The sequence below is a fragment of the Larus michahellis genome, chromosome 3 (assembly GCF_964199755.1).
Source record: "Larus michahellis chromosome 3, bLarMic1.1, whole genome shotgun sequence".
Classification (NCBI taxonomy): domain Eukaryota; kingdom Metazoa; phylum Chordata; class Aves; order Charadriiformes; family Laridae; genus Larus; species Larus michahellis.
This window is the reverse complement of record NC_133898.1, coordinates 51,766,742-51,790,341: the sequence shown is the minus strand read 5'-3', so window position 1 is coordinate 51,790,341 and position 23,600 is coordinate 51,766,742. Positions and strand designations below refer to the sequence as shown.

Here is a 23,600-nt window from a genome sequence, read left to right as displayed (position 1 = left end):
GCCCAAAACTGAACACAGTATTCGAGGTGGGGCCTCACCAGTGCTGAGTACAGGGGGATGATCACTGCCCTAGTCTTGCTGGCCACACTATTCCTGATACAAGCCAGGATGATGTTGACCTTCTTGGTCACCTGGGCACACTGCTGGCCCATATTCAGCTGGCTGTCGACCAACACCCCCAAGTGTTTTTCCTCCAGGCAGCTTTCCAGCCACTCTTCCCCAAGCCTGTAGAGTTGCATGGGGTTGTTGTGACCCAAGTGCAGGACCTGGCACTTGGCCTTGATTAACCTCATACCATTGGCCTCAGCCCATTGAACCAGCCTGTCCAGATCCCTCTGTAGAGTCTTCCTACCCTGAAGCCAATCAACATTCCTGCCCAACTTAGTGTCTTCTGCAAACTTACTGAGAAAGCACTTGATCCTCTTGTACAAAACATTGATAAAGATATTAAAGAGAAATGGCCCCAATATTGAGCCTTGGGGAGCACCCCTTGTGCCCAGCCATTAACTGGATTTAACTCCATTCACCACCACTCTCTGGGCCTGGCCATCCAGCCAGTTTTTCACCCAGCGAAAAGTACACCCATTGAAGGCACAAGCAGCCAGTTCCTCCAGGAGAATGCCGTGGGAAACATTGTCACAAACTTTACTAAAGTCTAGGTAGACAACACAGCCCTTCCATCATCCACTAAGCAGGTCACCTTGTCACGGAAGGGGATCAGGTTAATCAAACAGGACCTGTCTCACAAACCCAGGCTGACTGGGCCTGATCACCTGTTTGTCCTGTGCCATGTGATGGCACTCAAGATGATCTGCCCCATAATGTCCCCAGAACTGTGGTCAGACTAACAGGCCTGTAGTTCCCTGGATCCTCCTTCTGGCCCTTCCGGCATTTCTTGTGAAAAAAAGTATGTGTGATGAAGAAAATTCAAAAGTCATTTTAAACTCCTCAGTATACCACAGGCATTGTGCTTCTCACTGCTTTCCTGGCAACAAGTGAAATACCAGATTATTCCTACTTGTCTGTTCAATTAACAGCAAATTATTCAAAACTTGCTTTACTCTATCTACAAGTCAGCTGCTTAAAGGAACCTAAACCCATGCTATTATACAAAGTATTCAAAAATGACATAGTAAGTGTCTGAGTTTTTATACAAATCTCCTTCACCGTGCCATTCCTGATTAAAGAGCTTTTTGGAGAAAAAACAGGCACCTTCCTTTTCTCTGTCCCTCTGGTGTCTCCTCCAGCTTCTTCTCCCTACAAAGCTGTGAATGTATGTTCATCCTAACTGCAGAATTAGTTAGGCAAATTAACTATACACAGTTGGCTAATTTTATGCTTGGAGACTAGTTTTTAAAATCAAGTTCAACCTGCTTTTGTTGTTTTTAAGTTATGGAAGTCCCAATGAGCAACTGCTGTTTTAATATTAATCAATTCTGCTTAAACAAGATTAGTGCAAGTCACTGAAATCCCTTTCTAAATGAAAGTCATCTCCACCCACAAGAAAATAATGCTTTTCCTCACTCTGAAGTGTACTATTTCCTGAATCTGCACAAGCAGCCTGACACAGCAACATTCGTTAAGCATCTCAAGCGTAATTCTGTCCTGTGTTCACTAGGGTGTGCATAAATGTTTTCCTTTAGGTCTGAGTTAGCAATCGTCATATACTTAGAAGAACAGAATCACAGAGCAACTGAGATTGGAAGGGGCCCCTGGAAATCTTTTAGTCCAAACTCCCTGCTCAAAGAAGGGCTAGCCACAGCAGGTGCGCATTGGACTTTGAATATCCCCAAGGCTGGGGACTTCACACCCTCTCTAGGCAACCTGCTCCACTGTCTGATCAACCTCACAGTGAAAGAGACTTACAAATGTAGAAACCAAGAAAAGCCATCAGATAAACAGGAACAAAAAGAGACTGAAATGCAGTAGCAGTTTGGATATAGAATACATACTGATGGAAGTCATGGGAACAGAAGAACTTGAATAAGATTCATTGCTGTTTAACCCACTGTTCAAGGTTCACACCACAGTTTAGTGTTCTGTCATTTTGAAAGCTGGAGAGCTCCTGCTTTAGAAAAAACACCTGATGCTCAAAAGCCATAAATATAAAAAGGTTAACCCAAAGTCAAACATGGCTCAGTTTGGCACTTACTGATCATGCCTAGTGTCAGGAATGCTTCGGTCCATTCGTAGTTTGTCACTTTCTACCTGATTGAACTTATTGCGGGCATACGGATCCTGACCAGATCGCACCATGGTTGCGCCAACATAAGCGTCTTGATCAAAGTCTTGCCACCGAACTTTTCCTACAATACAAAAAAACAGGAAAATATCTAATTTAATCCTTGCAATTTGAAGAACAGCATTCAGCAATCCAAACGTAACCAATGAACTAGCTTGTTTTTTTAAATTTTGCAACAAAGTAATTAATCCTCAACAGCACTGTTAACAGTGTAACATCAACAGTCATTTTTGCTTATTAAATTACTCTAGAATACCCTGCGAACCAAGTAATCACCAGACCATGCTTCAGCTTGTCCGTTTTGGGGTTGTTTTGTTTGTTGTTTGTGGTGAGGTTTTTTTTGTGTGTTGTTGTTTGTTGGTTTTGGGTTGTTTTTTTTAAACCCCAACTACCACAATTTCCATTAAAAAAAAAAAACCCTGCATGTATCAACAGACATTAATATGGCAGATGATCTATCCATAAAGTTATCCAAGTAACATTTATTTTTTAAGATTTAGTCCAGACTTCAAAGACATTATAATTTACTGTCTCATTAGATAAGTAAAAACAGTCAGTCATAAACAAACCATTTGAGGACAAGGCCTTTTAGAAGGACAAGGCAACATTATTCTCAAAAACAAGCACTTCATGTAGGCAGAGCACTAGATCGCACTCCAACATGACATAACTGCAACCTCCTTCACAATCAGAACTGATTCACAGATTAATCTCTCCTTAACAAGGACCGTGTTATTATGTGACTGGTTGTGGCGCTAACACAGAAAGACGCATTAGCATCCAGGCATCAGGAATGAAATTTCAGGACTTTCACCATCTTCAGGTGTCAAACAACAGTATGATGTTTACCAAATATCTTAAAACTACCAGTTCTTACCTCTAGTTGAACATTTACCTTTTTTGCCTATTGACAGCCAAACCTATGCTACCTACAGTAAATTTATACCATCTTTAACTCAAAATCAGAGCTCAAGTTCTAATGCAATACAGATGTTCTTGTTTTAACATGGATGTATATGAGAAGTATGTTGTGTGGTGAACACAGCATACTGTTGGCATAAAAAAAAAAGATAGAAAGCAAAGGCTGTCTTTGGGGGTCACTGTTTATTACAGATGAGAGGAGTTAATATTGTTTTCATAATTAACAAGTTTTTGAGGTAGTTTCTATTAAATTCAGTAAGTAGCAGATTGCAGAGATGTCACTCCATTCAAGCTCAACTTTTAGACAAATATAAGCTCAGGCATATCCTAAACTAAGCTGATACACATAGAGGGAATACTACTCCAGCAACAATTAACAAAAGTCAGAGGTTGCTCAGATGTTTCAAGATTTGCCTTTCCTCTGTCTCTCAACCTGCACAGCGTGGAAACTAAGGCAGACCTCATTTACAGCTTTCTATCCATAAGCCATGCCCCAACTATGGTGCGTTAACTCCTACTAGGAGATTTTGGTATTGAAAGAATACTTTCCAGCATTAAACAAAGTAAGGGTCTGTTGTTTAACCAGACAAATACTACCAACTTGATTAAAAATTCTCTATAATCTTAGGATCATTTAAGGAGCTCATCTACAAAAGCAACTTTGACCCAAGGCGTGGCTTGGTTATCAGATGGTAGTGGAGGTTGTAAGGCAAAAATATCAAAGTCACGGGGAGGTGGCTTCAGGTTGGTAGGTTTGTTTTTAAGAAACTTCCAACATCCAAATAAAGTCACAGAGTAAAAGAAAAGTGCCCATACTTTTGGATTACTGGTTTAAGAGCTAGCCTAGCCAGTTAATACTAAGCTACTATTTTAACTTCTTTAGGATGGTTATTCAGATGCAAAAACGTGCACACACACACACACACACAAGCCAGAACTAGAGAGTTAAATAAAAACAGACTGCAGAACATTTAACAGACACTCAGTGAAGCAGCCCAGAGGGGAAACTATAGGAAAATGACTGGAGGGAAAAATACAAATTTTCAAATTCCAGTTACTGAAAGAACACTACAAAGAAACTTTCCAGCTGTTTTGGTAGCCCACAGACTGCCAAGAGTTTTTCCTTAGCCTTTCAAGTTCTTTCTTCAGAATATTTCCAGGAACTTTGAAAACAAGTTTACACCTCAGCCAGCTACCACACTATAAATAACCCAATACAGAACTGTTTACAAATATTACACCAAACCTCACTTGCAACAAAACTATACAAAGTGCAAGAGCAGCCGATTCAGGAAACTGGAAGAAACAGCAGAGATCACAAGATCATATCCCTGTATAACTCTCTCCCTTAGCATTTCCCAATGCTTTTGCAAACTCCTTGGTAACTAAACTATATTACCACCCTTGCTTCTAATTTATAATATAACTTCAATCTGGAACATATGTTGAATATTTTCTGAAATACAGAACATGTCATGTCACTGCTTTTCTGGTCTAAAAATAAAGATTTTAGTGCATTTTAGAAAATGCAATGTACACTTAAAAATGCATTTATATAGGACTTTGAACTTTCAAACACTTCAGCTTCCAATGGATTTTAATGCGATGCCTGACTTCGGGTCTGCCAGCCCCATCCACTCCTCCAGTTGCCTTCCATCCTGTTCAAAGAACAGCTAATACACAAGAGGTCACAAGGGCACCACATCAGTGATAAAGGTGATGCCATCGCAAGTATTCTTCTTAAACAGGTTGTGCTCTTCATGAACTACAACATGTCATGTGGGCTGCCCACATGCTTACAAGTGCTAATGGCTCAAGTTAACTACTGGAAGGACATGGACCTGTTGGAATGGGTCCAGCAGAGGGCCACGAAGATGATCAGAGGGGTGGAGCACCTCTCCCATGAGGACAGGCTGAGAGAGTTGGGATTGTTCAGCCTGGAGAAGAGAAGGCTCCAGGGAGACCTTAGAGCAGCCTTTCAGTACCTAAAGGGGGCCTATAGGAAAGATGGGGAGGGACTCTTCATCAGGGAGTGTAGCAAGATGATGAGGGTAATGGTTTTAAACTGAAAGAGGGGAAATTCAGATTAGATAATAGGAAGAAATTGTGAGGGTGGTGAGGCACTGGAACAGGTTGCCCAGGGAAGCTGTGGGTGCCCCATCCCTGGAAGTGTTCAGGGCCAGGCTGGATGGGGCTTTGAGCAGCCTGGTCTAATGGGAGGTGTCCCTGCCCATGGCAGGGGGTTGGAACTAGATGATCTTTAAGGTCCCTTCCAACCCAAACCATTCTACGATTCTACGAAAATGAAGGGCTGATCCAAAGCTAAGTATACTGTCCAGCCTTACTTTTGATGAAAGGCTTGCCTTTCTGACGATTTATCAACTAAATTTTGAAGTCAGAAGTTGTTTAACAAACCTTTTCTGATAATACGTGCTGTTTCTGTTATACACTTCCCTGGGGTACACAAATATGAGCATGTTTGATTTAATTTCTTCTGGAGAGTTAGCTGGCTCTCTAGTTTTCTGAGATTCAATGACCTTGCCAGGTGGAATGAGTATCAGAAAATGCAGCTATATTATTCCAAACTTAACTTAAGCATGTTTATAACTTTAAATTCAAGCAAATGTGTGTCTACCTGTACAAAGGCCTACACTACAATAAATTAATCTTTTAAACTCAACAGTAAATTAACTGTAGAGTTTGCTACCAGAGTCAAATAGAGCCAAAATATAAAATTAAAAAAAATATATTAAAAAAAATTCACTGAAGCAGAACCAGGGTATGTTGCACTGCTAAACTTTTGACAAGAAGTGCTTATTTTACAGGCTGTTCTGTGCCTGAGAAGCTGAACAGAAACAAGAAAAAGGTGAAATCCAGTGATGCTGCTCCTCTTTGTCCCAGGTATTTCACAACTCTGAAGTCTTGGAAAAGGCAATCAACAAAAATAGTGCAACTCACTCGATTTTAAATAGGAGGCACATTTGGGTTTTCTTTGCCCTGTAATAAGTAGCTGTATTTAAAAAATAGTGCTAGTTTGGTACACTTTATTCCCTTACAGTTTCCATCCAAGTAGAGCTTGATATAAATAATTGTAAATGTATTATTTACCATTTTCCAATACTTTAAAACCAGCAAATGCAACGCTAATCCAGAAAGCATGGAGTAAATTTGAGAAGAAAGGAAGGACACTGCTTCATAGGACTAAATTTACTGAAAAGCAGTGACAGCCCACAGAATATAAGAACAAGTGAATCTGGCTTCTGGAGCCAGAAAGGAGGCAAAGCCTGGCTCTGGCTCCGGCTCCAGCAGCTCCAGCAGAAGGCCCTGTCAACTGTGTGCAATATGAATCAGACCTATTAGGGAAAAGTCAGATAACAGTACGAGCAGCTCAAACTGAGATAGAAGAGGGGAAAAAAAAAAAGCCTAACAGATAAATCTGCACAAAACCAAGCAGCAGGCAAGAAAGAATAGGAATAGATGGATACAAAATCCCCTAAATATCCTGCACTCCCTCTTACAGACTCAATACAGCTCAAAAGCAATAGGATACATATAATATGACTATTTTGACTTACAGTCATTAAGAGATTCCAGTTCTTCATTAACTAACAAAAAGAGCTGTTTGAGTAACTGATGAAACCATGATTTCAGAGAACTGGTTATACATTTTTGCTTTAGTTATCCATGCAGACAATTCATTGGTCATTCTTTCTAACTACAAGAGCTAACACCACTATTTTCACAAAATAAGCAATAGACTTTTGCAGGACATAAAAAAAGTCACCAAAGGACAAAGGATGCATACACTGTGATTCTCAGAAGGTAAAAAAAACACCAACAGTTTAAATCTTTATATAAAGCCATTTTAAAAATAAAGATAACAAACAATTCCTTAATTCTGAGAAGTTCTGAAAGATACTACGCTCTATAATGCTGAAACCTAAACTACAGGTCTCAACCTCCGTGGAAAAGCAAGAAAGTTTTGAACTAAAGCCCTCCTAAAATTTGATCACTTAGCTTTAAAACAGCACAAAGAAACTGGAGAAATAAAAATTTCAAGCTTCATTGCCATAAGGATTCAAAAGTTTGCCTACATGAATTGAAATAATCAAAATAGTAATTGAAGAGTGCGTAATTCTGTGTAGCCTTTGACATTTGATTCAAGACTCTCATATTACTTTGCAGTAACAATTCTCCTGCCTGCTAAATCAAGCCATAAGAGATTACTAATCAACAGATGAAATGAAAAAAAGAAAAAAGCCCTCACCTGCTTTTACTTCTAGCTTCAACTCTTCCAGCTTCTGATCTCTCCCTTTCAACCTGTTACACTTCCCACTTCCTTAATACTCAAATGGCTACTTAGGGACACTGGGAAAGGAAGGTCTTAGAGGAAGCGTACAGTGTTTGGCACAGAATATATAAACATTCAAAAAGTGGAAATAAGAATAGTAGCTGGAAGGTACAAAATTGGCTGACCTATAATCCCAGTAACAATATTTGCAGCAAGTTCTGCTAACAAAAAAAAGTACTTGAAAAGATCTGCCAGAAACCAAGTTAAGTAAGCCAGGCTCTTCAACTTTTTTAGCATTTATTTCCCAATTCATACACAAAGTAAAGGTTTTGCCAAAAAAACATACATACATAACCAGAGTCTTGTTTCCTCTCCCCAGAAAGCAGCTGAAACGAGGTAGGCCAAAGACTACAGGAAAAAAGCCATGAATGTCAAACAGCTTATACTGTACCAGGAGTCTAAGACTGTAAAACAAAAATCATATCTCACATTATTGGGAATGGAAGTTTCCAGCTGTTTAAAGGAAAATTTACCTTGGTTAGTTCTTTCTTCAAGACGTCATAGTATTTCAAATGTTTGGCTTAGACAAATTTGTCTAAGCCAAACATTCAGATTAACAGAAGAAGAATAAAACGTGTTGTGCTATCTGATCAGAAGTTGTCCTCCTTGTGTGGTAAACATTTTCGATACAGTGTAAAATATTCCAATCCATTTTACTATTTTTTTTTATTCCCTAGTTTGTCAACTCTAGCTATATATTAAATCTCATTGGTGTGAAACAGTTAAATAGCAAAAGAACTTTATGGAAGCAGTCACATAAAGTGAAGATTCCTTAACACTTAGCTTTTCTAGCTCATGCTCAACACATAAGACCATTTCACTTAAATAAAACAAAAATCATGTTGCTCTGTTATTTGGCAGCATGTGACAAATACTGAGCAAGTACGAAAAAATAAGATAGACCATCCGCACACTCAGGAAAATCTGCCACATCAAAAGCTAGACAAAACTTAAGTATGAACCTTGGCTAAATCTTCAGTCAGAAGCACAGTCCCAAAATGACTTGTCTGTTGCCTGCCAGTATCATCCATTGAGAAATCGACTACTTTTGTACCGGAGGATTTTATGGCGCATAATAGCAAAGAGTCACATTCTCTATGGTTTTAAACCCAAAGGAGCAGTGAAGCAGGTAAGATATAAGGAAGCTGAAGCTTTAAGAAAAGAGAAGTACATATTGCTAAAATAATCCTGGCACTTCCGAACTACAAAGAATCAGAACAACTGCTGTGTTTTATGGCTTTCCAGGATAATTGTTTTATGGCTATGGATCTTTCATAACAAATGTTACTGCAATACCTGGAGGTAGCGTCTCCACACTTTGTGCTTTGTCCTCCCCATCATTGCCACGCACGTCTTTCCTTTTGGGGTTGATATCATTTGGGTCCTCCTGAAAAAAGTACATAATCTTTAAAATAATCTCCTTAATTGATTTAATTTTGTGTTTTCAAAGCAAACAGCAATAACTAAAAGCTTTGTGGACTTTAAGCTCGTGAAGTGGTCCAAAACAATTAACTTTGGATTTTAAATGAAAGGAGGATTATTTCCTCCATCACTTGAAAAACATGAAAAACAGAGCAAAAATTTAAGACAGGCCTTTGCATTTAATTTATGCAGCAATTCTTATTTGGATAAAAAAAGGAAGGTTTAAGAAGGAAATGTATTAGGAAAGATGGAATAATTTATTTTTATTTTTTTTAAAATCAGTAATATTCAAATGAGCAATGCAAGCAAAAAGATTAACCAAAACCTGAAGAAAGCCCTACTCTAGCAAGGAATAGCCCAAACTGGAAAGTTATCTGAAAAAGAGAAGTCAGGTTATATCCAGAGTGGCATTCTTACTATTAGAAAAAAACAAAAAACCAAAAAAAACCCAATTTCTAAAGTATCTTCAAGTTGCTGTTTTCACATGTTCATTTCAGTGGAGCTTATTCTGGGCTTCACAGACAACTCCATGGGATTTGTCATTCCAGTAATATTGATAATACACATATAAAGAGGGGGAAAAAAGTTTCATCTCCCCCCTCCCCCGATTTCCAGCATTTATTCTGAACCTGTAAATCTCATTTTCCTTTCAACAGAAAAGAATCCCACGCTCTTGTATGCTCATTACCACAAAAATACAAGACGTCAAGCTGGAATTATCCCATTACGCATTTGGAAGAAGCGGAGAAGAGGGTAACTTTTTTTAAAAAAAAAAAAAGGAAAGATAATTAGCAACTGTATGCCGATTTGAACACTACACTTAGCCAACTGATTTAAGTGCCATCAGCTTCTGTTGTTCTTGTACACTTGCCAAAGGAAATTCTGTTTCCTTTTCTACATCTGCATTGAAGAAGTCCCAATTATAATACTGGCTTTATTTGCACAACCCTGCTAAAGACAACACCTTTATAAATCATGTAAGAGGATACAATACTATGCCTATACTAATCAGTAAGTGCACCTAAAAACATTACCAGGCACCAAAGCCAAGCAGTGCAGAACAGTTCGTATCACTTCTAGGAATCTGTCAGTCTCCAGAACGGTGTAGTGGTGTACAAACTGCATACAGTAAACTGCCTCTGCCATCCCAGCTCCTAAGCCACGGCGGGGAATTCTTTGGGTAGAATAGTAAGTAGCTGGAACAGGCCAAACTCATGTTGGGGAACATTTCAACCATGAATGATAGCATTTCAGCATGTCCGCACATGTCTGAATTTTCCAATGTAAATTCAGTGTAAACTAGTATTTGGAAATATGTTGAACAAAAGGCAACCGATTTCTAAAATACTGAAATGCAAAACTAAATATTGATGCTTTTTTTGTTACTGTTAATCATTTTCTGAGAAAAAACAGTGATATAAACACTAAATCACTTAAAAATGAAATGCTACAAATGCATGTTTTTCATAGCATCATGCATCGAGGATATCAGAGAGAAGGAATTTGTCCAGGTTCTTATACAACATTTCACCATGTTGGTACATGCTTTGGGCCACTGTGCCTTGTGGAGGCCAATAACTTTGCTTAAAGAAGGATTTAAGACTACAGGAAAACACAACCCAAACACACACACAACCACACAACACATATCAAGAAAACGATCCTGGCTCAAGTGCACAAAAGAGGGAGAAAGCAGACATTAAAGCCATAGACGTAAGTACAACCAGTTTCTTTACATCTCTGATCGTAAATTGCTTCAGCATGTTAATTTGGTGCAATACACGAATGAATCATATGGTCATATGGCATTCCTATGTTGTCATCACCACAGTACGGAGTTGCTTTTTCAGCTTGCTTGGAGTGAAACAAAATCCCAACTTGTAATGTGATCTTCAAAAGCTGCTTGCGTTTGATGAGTAATCTTCTCAGAAGATAACAATTCTTGCTCCGACAAAAGTCATTCATACAAAAAGCTAAGCTTAAGGCAAGATTGAGAGGAACTGAAACCATTTGAGAGGAGGCACAGCTCTTTAATCATGAGAGCATAAGAGGGAGATTTAATGAATAAAAATTAAAAAGAAAAGGCTAATGCCTTTTTCTATATTAAAATACTATTAATACTATTAGTACTTAATACTTTAAAATACTATTTTCCTGACATACTAAAAAAACTGACAATACCAGGTCACAACCTAAATATGGAAACGTTGTAAATACACCTGGGACAAGTATTTTCAGCTTATTAAAAAACAAAAAGGTAGCTGGCCAGCTAGCAGAGACACTAACCAAACATTAGATGCATGTGGAACGCCACTAGAGTACTACATTTGTGGTCATTATTCACACAGTTATTTTCTCAGGCCAGGACACATATAGCAACATCAGAATAAGTACATGCCACCTATAATGCATGTGTTGCAGGAATTTGGCATACATTAGTTTTATACATCGTGTCACTGCTTCCCACTAATTCCTGATTCAGTACCAGACGACATGCAAAGAAACAAAATTGAAACCTTTCAGCTCCATTCAGAGGGTAATCTTACAACAATATTTCAGTCATATTTTTAGATGTACCAAATAAACCTAAATTAAAGGTAATTTTTTAATTGAATTGTCTAAATACCTCTGTTACTCCAAAAGTTCAGACGTTAAGGTGATGTACACTTACTTACCAAGTTGTTAAAATATTCCTTGCAAACCATAACCACCATTCATTATGGTTAAATTGAAAAAATTTGGGGTTTGTTTTTTTTTTTCTTTTAGCTTTTTTTTTTAGGCTGATTAATCACTGAAGTGCAGTAAATATTTTTTTCTTTCAGGAGGTGGTAAACTCTCTATACCTCAGAAAGCTTACATCAGTTTAGAAACCGTGCTATTACTACTTCTTTTCCTGCTCAACTCACCCACTCCATTAAGCCTACCCTGTAGATTGAATTTGAGATATGACAAAGATGCAATACGAAACTCCAGTTTCGAGAACTAGACTTGAAAAAACTGTTTCACGAAATGATTAGTTACACATTTGCAGCTGCTCTGACTGGTGTGGGGAAGAGAGGATGAGGTAGTACAAGTGCAAAGACAGATTCAAACACATTTTTACAGCATTTCCACACATCTACAAGAAGACACAATTTAAGAAAGAAATTGAAGACTAGTGCCATTTGAGCTTAGAAAGCTGTAATTATACACAGACATACATTAGTGGATAATTTCATTACCATTACTTAGATCTTCCAGACCATTTACCCTTCTGGTTTTGGTATATTTGTTTCCATTGAATACTGCATTCCTTACAAGCATTGCAAAGCAATTAGCGTTTTGTCAATTGTTGTTTCACTTGGCAGAAAAAAAGATATTAAACTGATCCAAGTCCCTAGGTATTGCTCCTATATAAAAAACACTTTAAACCACTACTCTTTTTCCTATTTCTGTCTTCCAATACTTTTTTTTCTTTTAAAGTTTCAAGTATCACGGATTTGACATTTAACTGCTATGTATTAGATCTCATTATAGCAGAGATTTCTGTCCTACACTGGCTTCTTATCAACAAGAGAACAACTTAACCAACATGTAACATCACTACATATATTAAGATGTCACACTCCTTACAAGTGGCAAGTCAACACAGACTTCAGCAAAGCTCTTATGGTTGAAAACATCTGAAGTGGGAGCTGAGTGTGCCTCCAACACCAGCCATTCCTCTCACAGACAACCCAGATGCTGAACAACATCAACATTCAGGCGCAGGAGATGGCTGAGAGCTATGACTGCACCATGCGCTACCTGGACAGCTGTTCCCTGTGTCTTCCATGGAAATGTCAGCAAGCCAGATGAAAACAACTCACAGGCTAACACACAGCGCTACTCCAGGGCTAAAGCCATCCCGCTATCCTAGACCCACGCCAAACCAACTGCTTTGCTTATCACCGTGTACCAGCACAACTTTTCAAAGAAGTTCATACAGAATATAAAGCAGGGAATTACACAGAATACAGCAAAGTTCTACTTGCCTTGGTAGCATACACTCAGAATAGTTGAGAAATGTGGCTTCATGGGACAAACTACATGCTAAGGCTTCATATCTGTTTTGGTACTTGCTTTTAAGATGTCGGCCAAGGGCCAACTGCAGACAGATTTTCTTCTACTGATGATTTTCTAAGAGGAAACTGAATACTGGCAGCATCTTCAGAGAGCATCATTTGATCCAGCTGGCCTAATATAAGGCTTCGCTGCATCATGCAGTACAGATCAGTCAAATCAGTTGATGATTTTGGAAGGGGTGCTCTCACTGCAGACAACACTCCTCTCAGCACTTCTTATACTTCTCTGATCATGTACCTGGGGCCAGATACACAGAAGCACTTTGATGTTACATAGAGCAGCACTTGGCATTCCAACAGTTTAATGCCTGATACAATTCAGATCCCTAAACCAAGCACAAAGGCTCCTTACAGAGCTTAGTTACCTAAGAAAACGACTCAAAGCTAAGCAGAGTCAGACAGCTGCCTAAGCCACAGACATAGCCAAAGCCCAATCTTCTTTGCCCCTGCTGGCACTTAATATCTGCCTCTTTTTTCCCCTTAATTCAAATTGCAGTCTTTTAATTAGACATTACATTACATGCTTATAGAATAGCTAAGCAGGCTCTGAAGCACCAGTTCCTCCTAACCCAGGAGAACCTTCAGCAGAGGACAGAGTCCAGCTGTTGGCTTGCTTTCTGACCTGACACTCGCTCACTGCCTTCCGAGAGCTCTTCAGAAACACAACTTCAAGCCTCTCTTGCAGTAGTAAACGAATCCAGCTTTCCTATGTGCCAGGCAAGCACTCTAGCAGTTCAATGTAATTATATTATAGGGCACCCATGTCTTCCCTGGTCAGCAAAAACGTTTTGTATGAAACATACAAAGATATGAGATAAAGCATGCTCTGAAAATGCCTGGAATGCTGCTTCTTACAGGCAGGACGAGCAGAAAATATCCTAGAAACAAATGCTGACTTCCTTTGATTGCCAACTTGCTTAAGATTAGTAAAACAAACATTTCCAAGTACACCAAGAAGCAAAGCGTAAACAAACAGAAAAAACTCTGAAAATATACATACTTTGAGATATTTGATTACCACTGTTAGACATAGTGTCTGAAATTATTACAGCAAAGATGATTTAATTTTCATTCTTATTCCTTTACACGGTTTAAGTAAACTGCTGCCAAAGGTACATTCCTTTCATATGGTTGGATATTCAAATCAAAAATAGAAGCTTCCAGCAGGGGGGAACAAACATATGCACACATCCCTCGTGCATACAAGAAAACAATTTTAAATTCTCAAAAAGCAGGGGGGAAAAGTAATCTAAGATTACACTTTGGTGTCTCCATATATAGGAAATGTGTTTAGATCTACTCTAAAAACACTTTTTAAATGCCAATTACTATAAACTGTAGTTTCCAGACAAAATTAAATGCCTTAGTGCCCTACCTTCTCTGTAAATTTTACCTTTGCTTAGGGAAAAGTACACATTTTAGAGCTCACAGGCACTATTTGAAGTACCAAAACAACTATAAAACCTGACATTTTATAAACCCAGAATGGATTAGAGAAAAATAATGCTTTATCTGAAGTTTCTGGTATACACGTATACAGGTACTTTGAGGAAGGTCTGATCCAGCTTTGCAGCAGAAGACTTATTTGTACAGCAAATGGGATCAACTGGAAGTTCTGGTTCAACTTCATTTAAGATTTCTGGGCACAATAAACTTATTCAACTGAAAAGAGTCAACGAGCAACAGAAACCCCCAGGTAGGGCAGGTAAGACTATGCAGGCACTAAGCTTTTAAGTACAGGTAAGCTGTTAAATAACCTAAAAGTAACAGCATGACTTATCCCCCAAATCCTCACATTGGTTTAATATACACTGGGTTAATTGATTAGCCCACAAATGCTATGCCAGTTTAGACTGTATTTCAGTATTTCACATAAAAAGATAAATCCTTCTGTAAGCATCTGACATCATATAACATGATCCAAAAGGTATTAAAAAACCCACAAAACACTTACAGCTCCATCAGAATTCAGGTATCCAGCTCTAGGTGACCTCTAATAAACCACATTCCCTTTTGCCTGGAGATTTCATCCACTCTAGTAGTAACTGTCTAAACTAAGTGGTCAACCTCATCATTTACCAAGAAACCAGAAAACTAAACGTTACTTGCCTTACAAAATTGGCAAGCTAGTATACCACCAGAAAGAGGAAACAAAAACCCCTAAAGCCCACAAACCCAAAAAACTATGACACACCCTTTGTTTTCTTCAGTTATACGGTAAAAAAAGCTGTCAGAGCAGAAGTGGTCATCAATCTGAGAGGACAGTCAAGGTGCCACAATAAGACACATCTCTGCTCAGATAAAGCATGGGTGGATAAGAACACATCTTCTTGCCAGAAGCTACTTCTAACATCAGCTAAGCCAAGTCTACCATGCCTAAAGAAGCCTTACCAACCAAGCAAAAATCTCCACAGAGACTAACACAGACAGAAGCAGGATCAGCACCTGCTCTGAAGTGCCCAAGGACCAAAAAGCAAAACAGAATCTTGCTCTGTCTCAGGGGAGAGACTATTGCCTCTCTACAGAAACAGCAGAAGCAAGGGGGAAGTCTCATACACCAGAAAAAACACAAATGCAACAGAAACACTGCAGAGGAGCCATCAAGTCTTTGCTTCTTTTTTTTTTTTTTTTTAAGTTTTTTTTCTTTTTTTCTAAGACTATTCAATCTTCATGTTCATGAAGCTGCATAGATGTATAAGGGTGGATGGCAGGGTGGGGGGTGGGAGGGAGAAGAGGAGAAACATTTAAGGGTACTGGAGCTGATAGAAGGGTAAACTCTCAAGTGCACTAGTAACTTTGAAAGCAAGGAATAACAATCTCTAAGGATGGCAGCAGGAAGTCAGAAACAGTATCCAGTATTTCCTGTTAAATTTATCATGTCCCAGAAAAAAAAAAACACTCACTTGTCTGCACTACCTGCCACAGACTATAGAAATAAAACATCATAAAACATTTGCAACGATTACTTAAATTCAAGATAACATCTAAGTCTATTATCACTCAATTTTAGTTCCCAAAAGCAAAGATTGATGGAGACAAAATAAGACATTTCTTTCAATAGTTAATTCATGGGGGCTTTTAAATAACATTTTAAACAGCCTTCTATTCCAAAATTATTGTCAGTGCAGACACATAGTTCCACTATTTCCACAGTAAGTGCACACTCAGCAGCAATGGTGTTTACATTGCTCTTTTAGTTGTGCTACATTGGGAAAAAATCCAAGAATTAATTAATCATAAATAATCATCAATCAAAAGGAGCTGAGTGATCTGATCTGTTACACATATGCCAGGAAATCAAACTTCAACAGCAAAAAAGAAGAGTCAGGAAGATGCCTCAAAACTTTACCATTTGCAACTTGTGAAAAGCATCTTATTGGTATGTCCATATTCAGGAAACATTTTGTAATCACATCTCATACGGGTTAAAGAGTGTTTTGAGGTACATGCAGCAGCACTAATTTTAGCATGCCTATCTCATACGTACTGCTTTTCCCACACCTTATAACATTTGCAAAGAATATTTTAAATTTTTTTGTTTGATTGTTTGAATCAATCAATTTCTGGAACGAGACAAGGTAGAAAAAGTGGCAACAAATCCCAAAAGAGTAGGGCATGGCTTCATGCACAAATAGTATGTGCCCACTGTGCTTCTTTCAAAGTCCACAGCTCTTGTTTGAGAATGACTGACCGTATTCATTTTCTCGCTTGAGCGCTTTCCAAGATGTGAAATCTGAACATTCGAGTAGCTTAACACAAGTACACAGACACCAATTCAGATCCAAGAGATACAGTGGGCACGTTAGTCATTCAAAAAATTAACGAGATTAGAATAAAGCCCTGTTTAACAATCCCAGTTGGTTTTACTTACAGCAGATGAAAGATCCCACAGAAAAACTAGTCCAGCAAGGGAAAGAAACCAGAGGACAATATAATACTAAACTCCTGCAACGCTTGCAAAGCAAGCATGTAGCTGGTGCCACATACCCTGACAAGTCAGTTGCTTTAAAGGCCAGCTGCTGCTGAAGGGGGCTGTTCACACTTCACCACACCTCCATCCTGAGCTGCTAGGTGGGCCCCACTTCTCCCCTTATAGACACTGGTGTGGCAGATCAGGTGATGCAATGAATTCAGCTGACTCGACAGTGGGCTGGGGGGCACGAGGGGTATGGATGTATTGTTTCACTGGTTGCACTTTTTTAAATTATAAGATCAACCAGTAAATTATATAAGTAGTTTGCTGCAAGGGAAGCAGCAGCCAGGGTAGCAGAGTAAAAAGTGCTGAAAGAGGTATTCCCATTAGAAGTAAAGGATTACAAGTTTAGTTACAACATTAAACCACCCATCGCTCAAAACCACTACATATTTTTCTGCTTGAAAGAAGGCAATTACTCTAACAAATGCTCAGGCATGATTTAATGCCATCTCTTGTTAATTCTACAATATCAGAAGTGTCTGATGAATTAGCCTGCATTTCAAAGTCCTGTCCCTAATCCTCTTTGAATTCAACTCATCATTGCTTGCTCTTAGCTCTAAGACTGACTCTCTAAAGAAAAAAAAAAAAAAAAAAAAGCTTTTCCACTGTAAGGGGTGGGGGGGAAGCACAGAAAGCGAAGGGTACACTGCTTTGCTTTATTTTGATATTTACGCAGAGGAGAAAGTCTTATATTTTCTGGAAGTCCAGAAAACTGGAGTTAAATAATTGAAAGAAAAGCAAAGCATTGAAGAAGTGGAACTCAACTGAAAAGGATGTATCCAATAACTTAAGTATTGGAATAACCCACGTATTTCCAATTCTCCACCTATATACTTCTGAAGGAAGCAGTAGGCAATCCCTCAGCTGCAATACAAGAACCAAGTGGGGCAGAATGGGGAAAAAAAAAACCCTCTCGTGCCTTTACACACATCCTGAAGCGCAGAGAGCAAAAAGGGAAAGCAATTAGAACTAAACCCTTTTCAGCTTATTTTTGTTTTATAAATATTTAAACCTGCAAATATAACTGAGATCAAAAGGATATACATTTATCAGAAATGCAGGTATATGTAAAGGCAAAACTGCTGTGGCAGTCACACCTGCAGTTTTTTAGTAAAGCGAACAAGGTGACTATTGCAACAGAACAACACAGAAACAGGATCCAGGAAAACTATCTTGGATGAGGAAAAAAAAGAAAAATGAGATGCAGTTAACAGGTTTGGTGTTTTGCTGGATCAGATCTGCAGGATTATGATGCAATGAAGTAACACAACATTACACCACATTTTCTCAGCTGTTACAGAAGGTTATCACAGACATATAAGGAAACTGAAGATCGGTTGAGACATGGGAATTAAAGTTGCTGTGTCTCAGATCTTTTCTATAGCATGCAAAAGCATTGCTTTGTTCTCTAAGAAAACAATAGGAAAACCAAAAGCAAGACTGACTTAAAAACTTATCCTTTTTAAAAAGGGGGAAAGGTTAACCTTCAGATTCAGAAACTGAGCCACTGAAAAACAAGGGAACTATTTCCTTCTAGGAGGACATCTTTGAACACAGATGGAGTAAGTCCCAGAAGTCTGAAAAATTACTTAGTAACTCCTCTAATTAAATAACCTTATGACAAGCTTGCATTTGACAGATGACTTCTGCCTTTAATAACTCTGCATATTTTCCCCTTCCATCCCAACATTAGGATTTATGGACAAGTCTCTGCGACTCTGGGCACATGATACAGTACACGTAGTATCACTATTTAGCATCACTGTTTAACTGCAGATTCTTATTTTTTAAAACTTAAAATGAAAAATACTGTCCACAGCAAGTGTAAGTTCTAGTGCAGTCCAAAAAATTTTGACAGTAAATGATATCTACTAATGCATCCAAACATTATCTGTGTGAGTTTCGTACTGTGGAGACGATAATTGCCAGTAACATCTTTCAGTTTTGCCAGACCTAGGCAGCATCGTTCATGACTACTAAATCAAAGCTCAATCCCATCATGAAACAAATGCCTACCACAAACCAGACAAGAAGTGTGAAAGGCAGAACCCTGCACTAGGAGGAAGAAATACTAATCCCTACAGAGATAAGGGACATCTATACTTCCTTCAAATCCTTTCTGGCAATTTTTAGTACTAAGATTTGGATCTGAAGTAGGTAATGCAGATCTTTGTATCTCTGCTCAACACAGAACAAAAAACTATACAACATTATACCTTTGAAAGACACCATTCTGCAATAAGGCACCAACTGGGGAAAAAAGAGCTTGCTTTTTTTTTTGTCTACTAAGGTTAACACCCAAACTGATGCTATTGCAGGAAACCAATGTCAGAGCACTGTATTAGTAAAATTTCAATCATGCACAGACCCCCAGCTTCAAAGCAGGAAATCAGGCATTTCGCCTTGCTGGTACATGCTCTACTCCTAGCACACAGCGCTGCTTTTTCTCCTTCATTCCTTCAAGTTGGGATCCCATTTGTTCAGCCCTGAGCAGACAGTGAGGTACAGAGGAGAGCAGCAGCTTTATGCAGCTAAATTTTATACCAAATGTATAGATGGAGCCCTTTTGATACGATTTAGGTCCCGTGTGCAAAACCTTCAAGATTTACCACTGTGTATCAGATATATCTAAGACCTGGGAGAACATAACCTTCTGCTAGGTTCACTGAGACAAAGCTAACAATACACTAACCTGTTCATAGGAAAACAAATTTTTCAGGACCACATGGAAGATGTTTAGGAATGACTGGGCAATTTACTGAAGCATCCCAGGAATTCTGCACACTTGCAAGCAGCAAGCTGGAAGGCAATTTCACACTATACAGGCACACTGGAGTCAATCTCATTCTAAAAGGAGGCGGGAAACCTCCTCCTGGATGTTAAGGCCTATCAAGAAGAGGACAGGGGCTAGAGTCTGCTGAAATTATGGCCTGTTCATTTGCAATCCCTCAGAGAAGAGGTCACCAACTGTGCACCCTTAGAGGAGATCTCACACAACCTCCACAAAGAGCCTTTATCATAGAAACTGACCTAAGAGGCGGAAAGCCGGAACTAAAGGCTGATCCAAGCATAACAGCTAAGCCAGGTGCAGCGCAGAAAGCTTTTGTGCTGCTCTCAAACCTACCAATAAGGAAAATCTTGGAATTTAATAGCTCAAAAGACTCCAACAGGAAAGATGACTCCAACTCAGATTCTGCTTTAAGATTGCCTAACTCAAACTATTAGAAACTTCTGAAAGTTGAAATTTAAACCCTTCTCAGGATTTTATGAGCTACCATTTTCTAGAATTCATTAGCTCAAACAAGGTTTTTTACTACGAACTTGGAAATGGAATATTAGTCCAAATGTTGGAAAATGCCAAAAGATGAAGCAATAACCTGTTTTGAGTTATAATATATATATTATAAAATATATCTATTTATAAAAAATAATCTGTTTTGAGAGTCATGAATGGTATATAAAAAGACAAGAGCAAGACGTCAGTCCTGTCATCTACAGTTTCCACAATACGTACTACCTCACTATTTTCAACAGTGAGCTCTGTGTCCTCTCACTAGATACATCATCTACTGACATTTAAGTCAGAAGTCATACCAAAGTAAGTGCGAAAATAAAAAAAAGGATTTGAGAAGAAAGACTCCTGAGATTCATGTGTTTGCATGCATATATACATATATATGCACACACAAAAATAAATACACACATGCATACACAGAGATAAGTATCCTTTCACATCAGTGGCCAGAAGTGAACTTGAATCCCAGACTTGGTGGTAGAAAAATGGGGGCAGGCACAGGGTAGGAGACCAAGTGCACTTTCAAAAGTGCAACAGAAATCCTAGTAAGTAATTTGAGCTACCACTAGAAGACAAGAAAAAAAAAAAAAAAATCTTGTGCTCTGGCAATGAGAGAAGAGCTGAAATCCTGATTATAGCACAATAGCAAATAAAATTAAGAGATACATTACCCCAAAGAAGGAGAAAAAAGAAAAAAAAAAGAAAACAAAAGAAAACCAAAACACAGCCAACCAAAAAAAATAGTAATATCAACTGTCTTGAACCCAAGCCACAGTAGCATTATCAAATTTAGCTGGTAGAATAAAAGGGTGTGTTCAGCTTCTTGAAAAATACATTGTCATGTGAATGAGAGAAGTCCTTAAAAAGATGAGAGAGTAAGGACTACATGATACTCAGGAAAGACATGGTATGTCTATACAATAGAAGGCAGCTCCAAATCACAAATTTGGAGCTTAGCTTAGCTTCAGTAAGAATACGCTTACTTAGCTTCAGTAAGAATATGCTTACCAGTTTGATGCTTGTACCAACCACAGGCTTCATATTGAGAAAGATCACTGCACTGCTGCAAATATTTTAATTACTCTACGTGAACATACTGACTCATTCATATGTTGGTGGTCAATCAAGCAAGATACAGTCAGGTAATGCAGTAAGCACCTAACACTACAAATAATTTTAAAAAAAATAGCACAACTCATGACCATAAAGAGTTTGTGTTTCATTAATAGGATATTGCTTCTTATTTCTCATAATTTTTCATTCCATTTTCTGCAACAGTCAAAACAGTAACAGAACTGACAGAAGGAAATAACTGATGTGGTGGGAAAGGACTGAGGATTATTTTAGTATTGGCTATTCCACAAAATACCCAGGAAAAAGAATATATGATTTGAGACAGTGGTATTTTCCTTCCTTGCATCAGTCTGAAAACACGGATTTTATTTGTGCCCTCACACACTGCAGATATGGTCCTCAGTTTTGAACATCAGTAACACCATTTCACACCTGAAATCTGACTCATCTACTCTTTTACAATTGTTATCCGACAAGGGCATCATCTCTACAAGACAGCAACCTTCTTTCTGGCTAAAAAGGTGATCTCTGTCTTTAAATCAGACTCACACTCCATAGGAAGTGCCACTGTGTTGACTAAATTCACCAGACACGTCTCATCACACACCAAAAAAAAAATAATTTTCAACACTGGACTGTGCAATCAGATTGCTATGGCTGTATTTTCCACTTTTACTGATTGTAGAGACTGTTTAATCTCTCTTTTATACAGAATTTTATTTTACGTAGAACTTGAAGCAGGCTCATCCTTTACAAACACATAAAACAGCTGTCCAGCCCCAACAGTTCAGACAACAGGGAGATGAAGGGAACAAGTAGCGAAGCAAGATACTACATGTAGATATCAAGACAGCTGCATCATTGGCTTTTTAAGCTACTTCCTTCAACGTTGTTCTTTCAAATCGTCCGTAATTCCTCATCACAATGAAGCATTAGAAGTGTCAAGCTTCATCAGCCAGTCCTTTCACTTCAAGCTGAATGATATTTTTGAGAGCAAGAGGGTACAGCTGCAGACATCCAGGATCTAGCTTTCAGGCCTGAGACAGTCTAAGACAAAACAAAAAAACACACCCAAACCAAAACAACTTTTCTGGATATTTCTTAAGACCTAGAACAGTTTGTTTCACCTAAAAGATTCAGAGAAGAGATTAAGAAACAAGTCATTCATCAAACTTGGAGGGATTCAAACTACATGAGCCAAAAGTTCTCAGATACTGTCTTACCTTCCAAATGACTTGTTTTGAATAGTGTAGATAAATAAACCAGGTATAGTCGACTGGCTTTAATTTTTAGACCAGTCATGCTATCCAAAAGTCAGAGCCACCAGATTTGAGAAAAACCACACATTTGTCTAATTTCTTACCCATTTTGTTCGTGTTTTGGAAAAAAAGCACCAAAGTATTGAGAATACAAGTAAAAAAGCTTCAGAAAGGTAGTACTTAACACAGCGATACTTCTCACTTACACAGATTAATAATTCAAAAGCTATTTCTAGACTAATGAGTAAATATGATCTGTCAAATTCCTTAAATTCTGACTCACATAGCCAGATTAATAGTTGAGTTGCAGCCTAAATGCAGCCTTACCATCATTTTTAAGACTTCAGTAAGACTAGGATAGATAACAGAACTATGCAAGCAGCAGCATTTGTAAGATAAGGCCATAAGGAATTAGGCTTTGTAATCTTAACCCACAAGGGGTTACAAATATTTCAATTCACAATACAGCTGTTCCTTCAGGGATGTCATAATCTGATCTGTCCTTATCTACTACATTGTCTACTTTCAAAGAACTTGACAAAAACGAAGTATTGAAGTTTATTTTGAATTGACTAAAAGATTCAAAAGCTGGAGGAGGAAGAAGGAAGAAAAGAAACAGGACAGTCCATCAAAAGAGTTTTCTGGGGCAGGAGGAATGTTAAAATAATACTGACACACAGATGCAAAAAAACTAGAGAAACTGAAGGAAAACTTCAGAACCACCAAGCAACAATTCAAAGCAAGTATTTCTTTGACATTTAATTCTCACTACTGGATACATATGTTTCAGATAAGAGCAACTTTAAAGGGTTTATTATTAAAAATATAGACCGATTGAAAACTCATTTATTTTGCACTTGCAGGAAAACACAGATAAAGACAGAGACATAGATTAGTTCACCTGCTCTTAAAGTGTGTGCTGTTCTGTTGATGGATATTAGTTACATGTTGAGATTA

At 38.3% G+C, this 23,600-nt stretch overlaps 1 protein-coding gene across 1 annotated transcript in view; it reads right to left on the bottom strand.

Moving 5' to 3' along the window:
• Positions 1-23,600, bottom strand: part of GALNT2 (polypeptide N-acetylgalactosaminyltransferase 2) — a 96,604-nt gene that overhangs the window by 34,475 nt on the left and 38,529 nt on the right. The window contains exons 2-3 of the mRNA XM_074580150.1: positions 8,811-8,901; positions 2,153-2,306 (exon numbers count right to left, since the gene is read on the bottom strand). Of these exons, the coding sequence (XP_074436251.1) occupies positions 2,153-2,306; positions 8,811-8,901 (245 nt within the window). The remainder of the gene's footprint in view (positions 1-2,152; positions 2,307-8,810; positions 8,902-23,600) is intronic.